Source organism: Solanum pennellii, chromosome 12 (genome assembly GCF_001406875.1).
Source record: "Solanum pennellii chromosome 12, SPENNV200".
In the NCBI taxonomy this organism is placed as follows: domain Eukaryota; kingdom Viridiplantae; phylum Streptophyta; class Magnoliopsida; order Solanales; family Solanaceae; genus Solanum; species Solanum pennellii.
Window position 1 is genome coordinate 26,853,283 of NC_028648.1, and position 12,077 is coordinate 26,865,359.

The 12,077-nt window shown below is 37.4% G+C and overlaps 1 protein-coding gene across 1 annotated transcript in view; it reads right to left on the reverse strand.

The window, feature by feature from the left end:
• Positions 1-246: 246 nt before the first annotated feature.
• Positions 247-12,077, reverse strand: part of LOC107007287 (rhodanese-like domain-containing protein 8, chloroplastic) — a 34,377-nt gene continuing 22,546 nt past the window's right edge. Inside the window, exons 6-8 of the mRNA XM_015205843.2 lie at positions 6,918-7,021; positions 2,462-2,737; positions 247-926 (exon numbers count right to left, since the gene is read on the reverse strand). Coding sequence (XP_015061329.1) covers positions 794-926; positions 2,462-2,737; positions 6,918-7,021 — 513 coding nt within the window. The 3' untranslated portion in view covers positions 247-793. The remainder of the gene's footprint in view (positions 927-2,461; positions 2,738-6,917; positions 7,022-12,077) is intronic.

Genomic DNA, 12,077 nt, shown 5'->3' on the forward strand with positions numbered 1-12,077 from the left:
AACTTTATTGATGATTTAATAGCATAATTTTCAGTTTAAAATAGAAAATTATCTCTATAATTGTACGTCACGGAATAAAATCAATTTAATTAGTCCTAACTCATGTGTATTATATTTACAACATCTATTCCACGCATACTCATAACAAAGGCATTTTACAAATGCACAACATCCAACTTTTCTTTTCCCCTAAAACACTGCAAACTCATCTGTATTTGCAAACAATGTGACACTACCTTCCCAACGAAATGAAACTTCCAATATCTAATTACCAGTGAAAAGACAGACAAACTTCCAAAACTGTACGTTCCTAAAATTTTTTCTACTTAAAGAGAGGCTTAACAACCCAATTTCAGTCTGATGGACATTTATCCCTCATTAAAGAAAGGGATAGTTGCCAATATATACCATTTGGCCTTCTAGTTTAACATAATCGCTCAAGTATACACTCGGTATGTATATTTTATGCATATTCGTATAAATTTATATACTACCTGTACATGTTTTATAACTAGATAACCCAAAGATATTGGAGCTGTAGTTTTCTCTTAAAAGCATAAACACAACTCAAACCGTACAAGTGAACAATAGTCTTTATGGAACCTTCAGTTGATCCCTTAGGCTTCAGGTAACATTGTATTTGTAGTAGGTAAAGAATAGAGTAACTTTTTCCCTTGATTTGCCATTAAGTCTCACCAGCAATTTACTGTACTGGAGATCAACATTTTCATTGCCAGAACGACACTTTCAAAAATTTGGACACCAATCACAGATCAAGACGTCACCGGCTATGCTACTCAAAATCACGATATTTATGCCATTTTTGGTATCTTTGATGACCTGTCAGCAACGGCCTAAGTCGACTAGCGGATGTGCATTGAATACAGCAGCATCCCCTTAAATGTTTCATACAGCCTGCACAACATCTGCAGAAAACCAATCAAGTACTAGATCAAATTTAAGTACTCACTTTCATTTAATGTATGCTTTAGTGTTTAAACAACTAAAACAAAGAGCATATAGAAGAACAGCAGCTACCTACACTATGACTTGAGATGGAGAGAGGAAAGTTTTACAGTAAAGAATCCTTGTCGAGAGACATCAAGCTCACTCTCCTATTGACTTGGAGGAAAGTTCATACCAATAGCTAAGTCTTTCCGATTCATCATCTAAATTAGGTATTAGTGTAAAGTGGAAATGGGATTAACTGGAGTGTCCCCTGAATCCTGATATGTGACCTGTGAAAGACAAATGGTGATATCTCAAAGTGACATGTGTGGTTGTGAAGTGAGAAATACCTGAGCTCAACTGGGCTGAAACAAACACAAACGAATGTACACACACATATGGTCACTGGTGGTGTCACAAAGGTATATGGTGATGGCTTTTGCCTGTGTTTTTGAGTATGACAGTATTAACTAGGCTGAAGCCGTGCAAGGAGAATGGATTTTATCAGGTTATTCTGCAATGTGATTCATTGAAATGCTGAAAGGAACTTAAATTCATCATGGCACTTGCAGCAGATAATTGAGGAAGCATGATAGATAACAAGTCAGATGACAATATTGACTCGGCACTGTTTCAGAGAAGGAAAGAAAATTTTAGTTAAGGGGAGCCCTAGAACTGAGGAGTGTGTATTCCATCACCCCAAGGATCTGCCGAAGGAAGAGATAGGCCCTTACGGTTGAACAAAATTCAAAAACCTTCCAATAGACACAAACAGATGAATGTATTCACATGGCCACTGGGAAATTATATTTTGTGAAATATCTTGCTCCTCTTCACTTTGTATAGATTTTGGAACCTTCTGGTAAGGGAGGAGGAGCTCCATTGTTTTTGCAAAATGGGTAGATTGATGAATGTAAATAAATTTTGTAAATTGAATGGGTATGTCCATCCATCAAAGGGTTGTAAGGAGAGTCGCAGCTTAGCTCTTCTTTTTTGTTGTAATATTGTTCTTAATAATATTAATGTTAGAGTGGATAAAAGTTTCACATTGGTTGGGGGACTGGTGGTTTGCTTATATGGACTTGGAAATCCTCCCCTCATGAGCTAACTTTTGGGGTTGAGTTAGGCTCGGGCGTCATATCTTTACATTGTATCAGAGTTAGGTCCATCTCCAACCATGCTACAATCGGGCGTAGGCGTGAAAGGGGGTGCTAAGAGTGGGTAAAGTCTCATACTTGTTGGGGAATGACTGGTGGTTTGCTTATATGGACTTGGGCAATACTCCTCTCATGATCTAGCTTTTGGGGTTGAGTTAAGCCCAAGTGTTATATCTTTACAATTAATATATGGGATATGCAATTTTAAGAAATGTAAAGCTATAACACAAAATGTCTCTCATTAACTGAATTTAGGAAGGAGAACAAAACATATATCCACTACACAGGCTTGAGAGTGCAAAATATAAGTGATTAAAGTAGCATCCATCCATATGTATATTGATGATTAGCCTTACAGGAATAGTAGGTTGCAATCAAGGTTTGCACAATTGCGGTGCCTCAGCTCAGAGACTTGTGAACCACAGATGTGGCATTTCGCAAATGAGTCATCCAGGGAGCATTCTAGCATTGTGCTTGCTTCGATCTCCACCGCAGGCTTGTAGGTAGAAGGTAGCAGAGAAAGGCGGGCATCAAATACAAATAGATTTCCAACCCATCCTACAGAACCTTCACTCTCAAGATAGTGAGAGACACCCCCCTTCAAGGTATATAATCGCTTAAAACCTTGCTTACTGTAGTAAAAACAAAAATAAGTTGTCAGCTACGAACTTACACGACATTTTCACGTAAAATGCAAAGGTAAACGTTAACACCAGATGGTGCAACACATAAATGAAGAGACCAACTCTAGTGATGATGATGGTTTTAAAAATCTACTTAAGCTAAATAACACAGGGAAATCAAAGTATGCACCTAAAACATAAAGACGGAAGAGAACAAAATTGAAGCAGAAGAACAGCGTTTTTATTAATGCTTCAGATTAGATATATAAAAGCCTAGAATAAGAAAAAATAACACATGATCTAGCAGTCACTAAACAACTCCTAAATAATAGGAAAGCATGACTAACAACTAATTGACTAAGTCTTACTTAAAACATAGGCAGCGAAATTAAATTAACTGCAGTTCAAAAGCAGATTCCTAACACTCCTCCTTGCTTTAGATACTGCAAACTCTAATTTTCTGTCTAAGAAGCTCGAATTTGCTGATCGGTAAAGGCTTAGTAAATTGATCTGCTAGCTGGTTTTCAGACTTGCAGTAGACTAGAGTCACTTCTCCCCTTTGTTGCATTTCTCTCAGGAAATAGAACTTGATGTTGAAATGCTTGGTCTTCTTGTGAAACACCGGATTGTTTGAGATTGCAATAGCTGCCTAGTTGTCGACAAGAATGTAGTACTTTCCTTCTGTTCCAAATGTAAATCATACATGATCTTTCTAAGCGACAAGACTTGGTTTACTGCTCCTGTTGCTGCTATGAATTCAGCTTCTGCAGTTGATTGTGCAACAAATTTCCTGTTTTTAGATGACCATGAGAATATTCCTGAACCTAGGCTGAAACAATGGCCAGAGGTACTTCTCATATCATCTGCGGATCCAGCCCAATCACTATCAGAGAATCCAAGTAACTTGAAGCTTGGACACTTCTCAAACTTTACACCATACTCAATAGTACCTTTGATATATCTTAATATTCTTTTTGCTGCTCTTAAATGCATTTCACTTGTACAGTGCATAAAACGAAAGAGACTTACAACAAATAAAATATCAGGCCTTGTTGCAGTGAGATACATAAAGCATCCAATCAAGCTTCTATAATAACCTTTATCAACTTTGTCGGCTCCATCTTCATTGACTTGCATTCCTCCATTTGAAATTTCTTCAGAATTTCCTTTGCGTATTTCTTCTGGCAAATGAACACTTCACTTTTGCTTTGCTTGATCACCATTCCAAAAAAAATAGGTCATAAGACCAAGATATGTCATTTCAAAAACTTGCATCATTTTTTCTTTAAACTCCTCAACCATCCTTCTATTATTACTTCCTGTTAACAGAAGATCATCAACATAAAGCGACATAATAAGGATATCAGCGTCTTTATGTTTTACATATAGAGTTGATTCAGACAAGCTTTTTTTGAAGCCCAAACTTAACAAATGATCATCTATCCTACTATACCAAGCTTTTGGTGCTTGTTTTAGGCCATACAAAGCCTTTTTTAGCAGATAGACAGTCTTCATCACCGTGTTTCACAAATCCTGATGGTTGTTCAACATATATTTCGTCCTCCAGTATGCCATTTAAGAAAGCTGATTTGACATCAAGTTGGAACACTTTCCATTCCATTTGTGCTGCTATTGCGAGTAGCAATCTGATTGTGTCTAATCTTGCAACAGGAGTGTCAGAGTAATCAATACCATAAATTTGTGCATACCCTTTAACTACAAGCCTCGCCTTGTATTTGTTGATGGAACTATCTGCATTTAACTTTGTTCTGAAGACCCATCTCACACCAATGACTTTTCTATCTTCAGGTTTGTTTACCAGCACCCAAGTTTTATTTTTCTCAATCATGGAGATCTCCTCCTCCATTGCTTTCTTCCATTTTGGGTCTTGCAAAGCTTCTACGGGACCAGCAGGTTCATAGATGGCGACATTACACCTCAGATAGATATCTGACAACAATCTCCTCCCTTTGACTGGATGATCATCTTCTAGTTCTTGCTGCCAGTGTTCTGTTTTTTGCTCTTCAGGAGGGCTGATGTTTGCTTTTAGAGAGCGTCTTCCTGATTTATGAGAGTTCTTCCAGTCCCACTATTCATTCTCACTAAAATGAACATCTCTTGTAATTGTCATCTTCTTTGTCTGAGGATGATAGACCTTGTAGGCTTTAGAAACTTCACTGTAACCCACATGGATGCCTATGATTGCCGATTGCCTTCTTGTCAAGTTTGTCACGTCTAACATGAGGAACATGAACAAAACAGACACAACCAAACACTTTAAGAAAACTTAGTGAAGGCTTAAACCAATACCAAGCTTCAAATGGTGTTTTATCCTTCAAAGCTTTCGTTGGAGGTCGATTCTGCATAAAAACTGTGGTATTTGTTGCCTCTGCCCAGAATATCTTGGGTAACTCCTTCTCATGCAACATACATCTGGCCATCTCCATTATCCATCTATTTCTTCTTTCACTAACACCATTTTGTTCTGATGTGTATGGTGTTGTAAGCTGATGCACAATGCCGGCTTCCTCACAGAATGAATCAAATTTCGTTGAAGTGTATTCATTCCCATTATCAGACCTCAAAGCTTGAATCTTACAATTACTTTGATTTTTTCCACCAATTTCTTGAATTTCCTGAATACGCCAGCAACTTCTGACTTGTATTTCAAGAAAAAAATCCAACACATTCTTGTAAGATCGTCAATGAAAAGAACGTAATAGATGCTACCTTGTAGTGATGGAGTTCTTTGAGGCTCTGCGACATCAGTGTGAACTAGTTGTAGCTTTTGTGAGGCTCTCCAGGTTGATTTTGGAAATGGCTTTCTGTGTTGCTTACCAAATCGGCAGGCATGACATTCAGCGGAATTTGTTTCCAAATCAGGTAAGCTCTCCACCATCTTCAACTTTTGCATCTTGACAAGCCCTTGATAATGATAGTGCCCGAGTCTCTTATGCCATAACTTAGTGACATTTTCTTTTGTTGAATACAACATTTGCTCTTTCTCAAATGGATCTAATGAGAAACTTTTTCCTTCCATTTTGACTTTAAACAGGTCCTGTCCCGAGGGATCCTTGATCAAGCAATATTTATCTTCAAAATAAAGTTTGAAACCTTTTTCTAACAATTGACCAACACTTAACAAGTTCTGGTACATAAAGAACATCTGTTATTGTTTTTGTACCTGCTTGTGTCTCAACTGCAATAGTTCCCATTCATTTTACTGGAATGTGACCACCATGGCCTATTCGAACATTTGCAACTCGAGTAGGCTTCAATTCTTTGAAGAGTTCTCAATCATGAGTCATATGATTTGTGCATCCGCTATCAATCAACCACGACTCGCTAGAAACATTGCTTGCAAAACATGATGCAACAAATAGTTGATCCTCCTCTTGTTCATTTACAACTCAAGCATCTTCATCTTGCTGCTGAGTTTTGTTCTTACAAATGATTGTTTCATGCCCAAACTGATTGCACTTACTGCACTTAGCTTCAGGCCTTCTCCAACACTTGAAAGGTGCATGTCCGATCTTGCCGCAATGCTTACAAGGAGGGTAGTTTCCTTTGAAGCTACCTGTTTTGTTTTTGTTGTTGCGTGCTGCACCTTCTCCATCTGTTGGTTGGTATTTCTTGCTCTTCTTTTTCTTATATCGTCCATCATCTCATAACACGTCGTTGTCTTGTGCTTGAAAGGCACTTAAGAGCTCTGTTAGTGTAATACTGGATAAGTCCTTAGTATTTTCTAAGGTTGTAATGGTTGCCTCAAATCTTTCAGGTACCGTTACAAGGATTTTCTCAAAAATCCTTGATTCGTTAAAAGTGGAACCCAACAATCTGACAAGTCGGTTAGTGTATTCCTTTATGGTTTCACTGTCCTTCATCTTTTGCAACTCAAACTCACGTACTAAATTCAGCACTTGCATCCCTCGAATTCTCTCATCTCCTTCATACTCAGCCTCAAGATAATTCCATCATAGCAAAGAAACTATTGGAAGGTAACTGCTTTTTGTGAACGGAGGATGACAAGAAATTTTACATTCCAAGTACTTTAACTAGGAAAAGCTGAAAACTGGATATTCTAATGGTGTCACTGAAGAGACACGTCAAAGTTCCAATATCTCACATTTATGTTCTAGCACATAGGAGAAAGAGAGAACACAACGCATACAAAAAATCTACAGCTTACCGTAGTATAGCAGAATATACATCACAGCGGATACCTCCAGTGCAGTACATTAATATATCAGTTCTCTCCTTATCAACGGCTGCTAAAGGATCTGAGGCAATAACCTGCAAAACAGGATAACAAGAAATAAGTCATATTTACAGAAAAAAACATATTCCTGGATGTTATCTTGTGCAGGAAATGACAGTTTCTATGTTTATGCTTAAGCATATCAATGGACATACAACAAAGTAAAATAGCACCATGCAGCAGTGCAAGTATGAATGAGAATATAAAGTGGTACAGTGAATATGATCCTGGCAACTACTGAATTTCATGTCATCCCAATATGTCGATTTTAGCCAGATACATTATTCAAAAATACAACATACCCAATAAAATGCAACAAAGTAGGGCCTTGGAAGGTACAGTGTGCGAAGACCTTAGCTCAACCTCAGGTACAGAAACTGTTTTTGATAGACACTTGGCTCAAGAGAACGAGTCCAAAACAGTCCAGAAAATGAAGTAACAGACCATGGGTTTTAATTGCTTTTATGGATCATGGGTTGGTTCGTAGATCAAACTCCTAAAACATGGATTTCAGACTAACTTTTACTAAGGAGTTTTACGGCTCGTAATAAGGACTAGGGCCATAGATGCACCCCATAGATGAAACATTAGAGACTCACTATTTCAACTTGAGTTCTACTGACAAGGATCTATGTTAAATAGGTAAACACAACTTTTCATCCGCAGACAGATGACAACACCGAACAAACTATTCAAACATTAGAGGATATGGTAAGAGCTTGTGTGATCAACTTTAACGGTAATAAGGTTGATCACTTGCTTTTGATTGAGTCTGCTTATAACAACAGTTACTACTCCAGTATTCATATGACCCTGTTATAGGGTGGTTTGAAGTTGGTGAAGTGGCCTTGATAGTGCCTAAATCAATTCATGAGGCTATGAAGAAGGTTCAACTTATTAGAAAAAGACTGGGAACGGCTCAGTGCAGACAGAAACTTTATGCAGGTGTGAGGAGAAGAGAGCTCGAGTTTGCTATTCATGATTAGGTATATCTGAAAAAAATCACTGATGAAAGGGGTGATGAGGTCTGGTAAGAATGAAAAATCAGTCCTTATTATGTTGGTCCTTATCAAATTATGAGGCGTTTTGGTAATGTGGCCTATGAGTTGGATCTACTTGTAGAGTTAGCATAGGTGCATCCAGTGTTTCATGTGTCCTTGTTGAAAAAGTGCATTGATGATCCGACTACAATATTGTCTTTAAGAAGTGTTGACGTAAAGGATAATCTCTCTTACAAAGAGGTCCCAGGTGATACTCTTGATCGTTAGGTTCATAAATTGAGGAACAAGGAAGTCGCTTCAGTAAAGGTTCTTTGGAGGAACCAGTTAGTTAAGGAGCAACTTGGCAAGCAGAGGCAAATATGATGGCCAAGTACCCCTACCTCTTTCCTTCCAGTTCAGTCCAAACGTGAGGTAATAGCTCCTCCATATTAGATACATATCTTTCAGCTATTCCCATATCTTAGTATGCCTGCATGTTCATGAGATCAGATCAGTCTTCATGTTTATGTTCACAGTCAGTCACTCCATCAGTTTTCAATGTTTAGTTTGCAGTCTTGGGATTGCAGATCTTCCCTACTCTTTTAAATTTATTTAGGCTCCATTAGGGGACGAATGTTCTCAAGGGGAAGATATTGTAACACCTCAAAATTTCATAAATTCAGATCAAATCACGGGAAATCAGAAAAGACTGCTGAATTTTAATAGAGTTACGAGCAGCATCTACAGACAGTAGATGGGGCTCGTGGATCAAATCAGAAGTAGGAATTCTGGACTGAGATTTACAGACTCAAACCATGGGTATAATTGCTTTTACAGGTCATGGATTGGTTTGTAGATCAAAGTCCTAAAACATGGATATCAGCATGATTTTTAGAAGGGATTTTATGGCTCGTAAAAGGGACTAGGGGTCGTAGATGCCTCTAATAGATGAAACTTCAGATAGTCAGTATTTCAGCCTAAGTTCTACGGACAGGGATCTACAGTTCGTAGATTGAATCACGAACCATAGATGACCTCGTCGAACCTACCGAAATCAATTTTTTAGTCAGGAAAATTTCAGTCTTTTAGTACTCTTTTAATCCCTAAACTAAGTCGTTTTGGCCAATTCTAAGTGGGATTAAAATTAATTAGTCGACCACCCCTCTCACGCATACCACCCAAAACCAAAGAGCAGTACTCTCAATGTTCCTCTCAAGCAAGAACAAGGGTTCCAAAGCTTCTATTCAAGAATTTGAGCTAGAGCTTCTATTCTAGGTATGTGGGATTTCATCAATGAGTATCTTTCCACCCATTGAGTCCCAAAGAAAATGTAGTTTTTCAGTTCATGATTTTCTATAGCAGTTAGGGTTTTATGATAAGTATGATTTCTACTTTAATTCACATTCATCTTCATAAATTGTTCAAGTATGTGTTTTGCAAACTATGATTTAGTATCTCTAAATGGTGTTTTCATGAACCCTCAAAACATAGATATTTTTATGGCTCAAAACCATGTTATTTTAGATCATGCATGTCTCAAATTATTAGTTTTCAAAATTTAGGATGCTTTCGGATAAAGAATCAGTTGGTATATATGAGTTATCAAAATTCATGAACTATTCACTTATAATTGGTAATATTAAGTATAATCAAATTTTTATTGTTTACAGTTTTATTACATGTTTTCATGGGGAGTTTACTTAGCACAAGGCGGACCTAGAAATGAAGGCTCACCCGTTATTTGAGGACTGACACCTTTAGTAGCAATCCTATAAGAGAATGACAAAAGGTGCCATATTGGTGATTAATGTGATAGGTGGGCTCCTTATAAGGTTTAGACAATCTTCCTCCCTTTGAGTTAACTTTTGGTGTATGAGTTAGGCCTAACACCTAATTTAATATGGTACTAGAGCAGGGTTCTTCTCACCAAATGTTGGGGTCTCCAAAATCAAAATTGTCCATGCACCGGCTGCTAAACACTGGGCGTGAGGTGGGGTGTCAAAGAATGTCAATAAGTCCCACATTGGTGGTTAATAAGATGGTGGAGTCCTTATAAGCCTTGAATAATCCCCCTTCCTTTGTTTGTTGGAGCCTCACCTTCTTATGCATTTTTATTCATGGCCTCAGCTCACTTTGCACAATCTAGATTTACAATATCTTGGGACAAAGTGGTGAGATCTAACGGGGTTAGTGGATTAAAGTCATGGACAATTTCGAATGGAGTCATGCCAATAGAACTATGAATAACTCTATTGTATGCAAACTAAACTAAAAGGCAAGTTGATACGAATCGGGTTACTTGAATAAACAAGAAAATAATGTGGAAGCAAAAATACAGAGATTAAAGACGAAATTTTTAAAAGATAAGTGGAATTTGAGAATTTAATCCCTAAAATTACAGAATATAGTGCTAAGAAAGCTAACTGATCTTAGTATTCAAAATTAGCAAATTAAAACTAATTATGATACTATGAGTCAATTGAAGAACTTAGATCAATAAAGTGTTCTAGACCTCTATTTCAAAGAAATTTGAAACAACATTTAGTATAAGACTAGTTACCTCCTTCACTTTATGAAAGAACCAAAGATATCAAGTTAAAAATCAATCTTACATCTTAAAGAATCGTTCTTATAAATTTGTAAGATAAGTCTATTGTCACCATACATATAGGTGTAAAAAAAGAGAAATCTCTCAAATAATATTAATCATGTCTTTTGAAAATAACAAAATTCACCCCTATATATAGGAAAAATTATATCCCCAATAGAATGGGGGTCAAGTCCTATCTATATGAAATAACAACTAGAAAACTTTAAACAAGGAAAGTTTTGATCTAGGAAACTTTAAACTAGGAAACTTTTAGACTAGGAAACTTTAAAACTAAGAAACTTTAAATAGAGAACTTTTAAAGTAGGAAATTTTAAAATAGAAAGCTTTTAAACTAGAAAATATTGGATTTAAACGTTCACCTTTTTGGACTCTCTTTTGGGCTTCATGTGGCCAACATTCTTCCTTTTTGGCTTGAAGTTGGACACTTCTTCCATGATAAACATTTTCTTGATTTTTCATTGAAGCCCGTCAATTTTAATGGAGGTATACCTATGTGGATGCTATCACAATTGCTCTTTCACAAGATGTCAACCTCCCTTTCACCATGGCTAAAAGCATAGATCCAAGGTTCTATTCACCATCTTTGTTTGACTATTGGTTTGGGGATGACAAGATGCGGAAAACAATAATCTCATCCCGAAACAGCCCCAAAAAGCCTTCTAAATGTGAGTAAGGAATTTGGAATCCCTATCACTTACAATGCTCTTGGGAATAGCATGCAATTTGACCATGTTCTCAACAAATAATGATGCAACATTAGATGTCTCATTTGCTACATGCAACAAAATAAGTCATTTTAAAGAGATTAACAACTACAACAAAAATGATATTCTTCCCTCAATCAGTCCTTGATAAACCTATACAAATTTCATGGAAATACCAACTCAAGGTCCATGATGGGTGGGGGAGAGGGTATAAACCTTGGGGAAGGAGCTTAGACTTTGCACCTTTGCACTTTACACATTGGCTACAAATCTAGAGGGGTTGGATTGTATTTTGGGCCTATATATGGCTCTTCAATAATACCCAAGGTATTAGCTATACCAAAATGTCACATCAATCCACCATCATCTGCCTCTATCACAAGGAGTGCCATCCAACAACTTCTAAACTCCACTTTCGTCCCCTAGTTCCACGTACAAGCATACAAAAGGATGCAAATTTGGCGTTGTAATCGCCAACCTTACCTCCTTTCTCATCACTTTGTACACTTCTCTCTTTGTTCTTTTATCCTCCTTGTCCTTGCTCTCCCCAATTTCACATCAACTACCTTTTTTGCCTCTACCTTTCGTTGGGACTTCCTCATTCCACCACCAATCTCCTTGGTATCTAGCAGAGTTACCCTTTGAAAGCCCCAACACCTTTCAAACCACTTGCTTGATCAACCAAGAAATCATATCCCACATACAGGTTGCATCCCACTGCTTGTCCGAGCTCCCAATGACACTAATTTTTCCCTCACATCCTTCAAATTAATCTCCAAATCCATAGTTAAGAGCT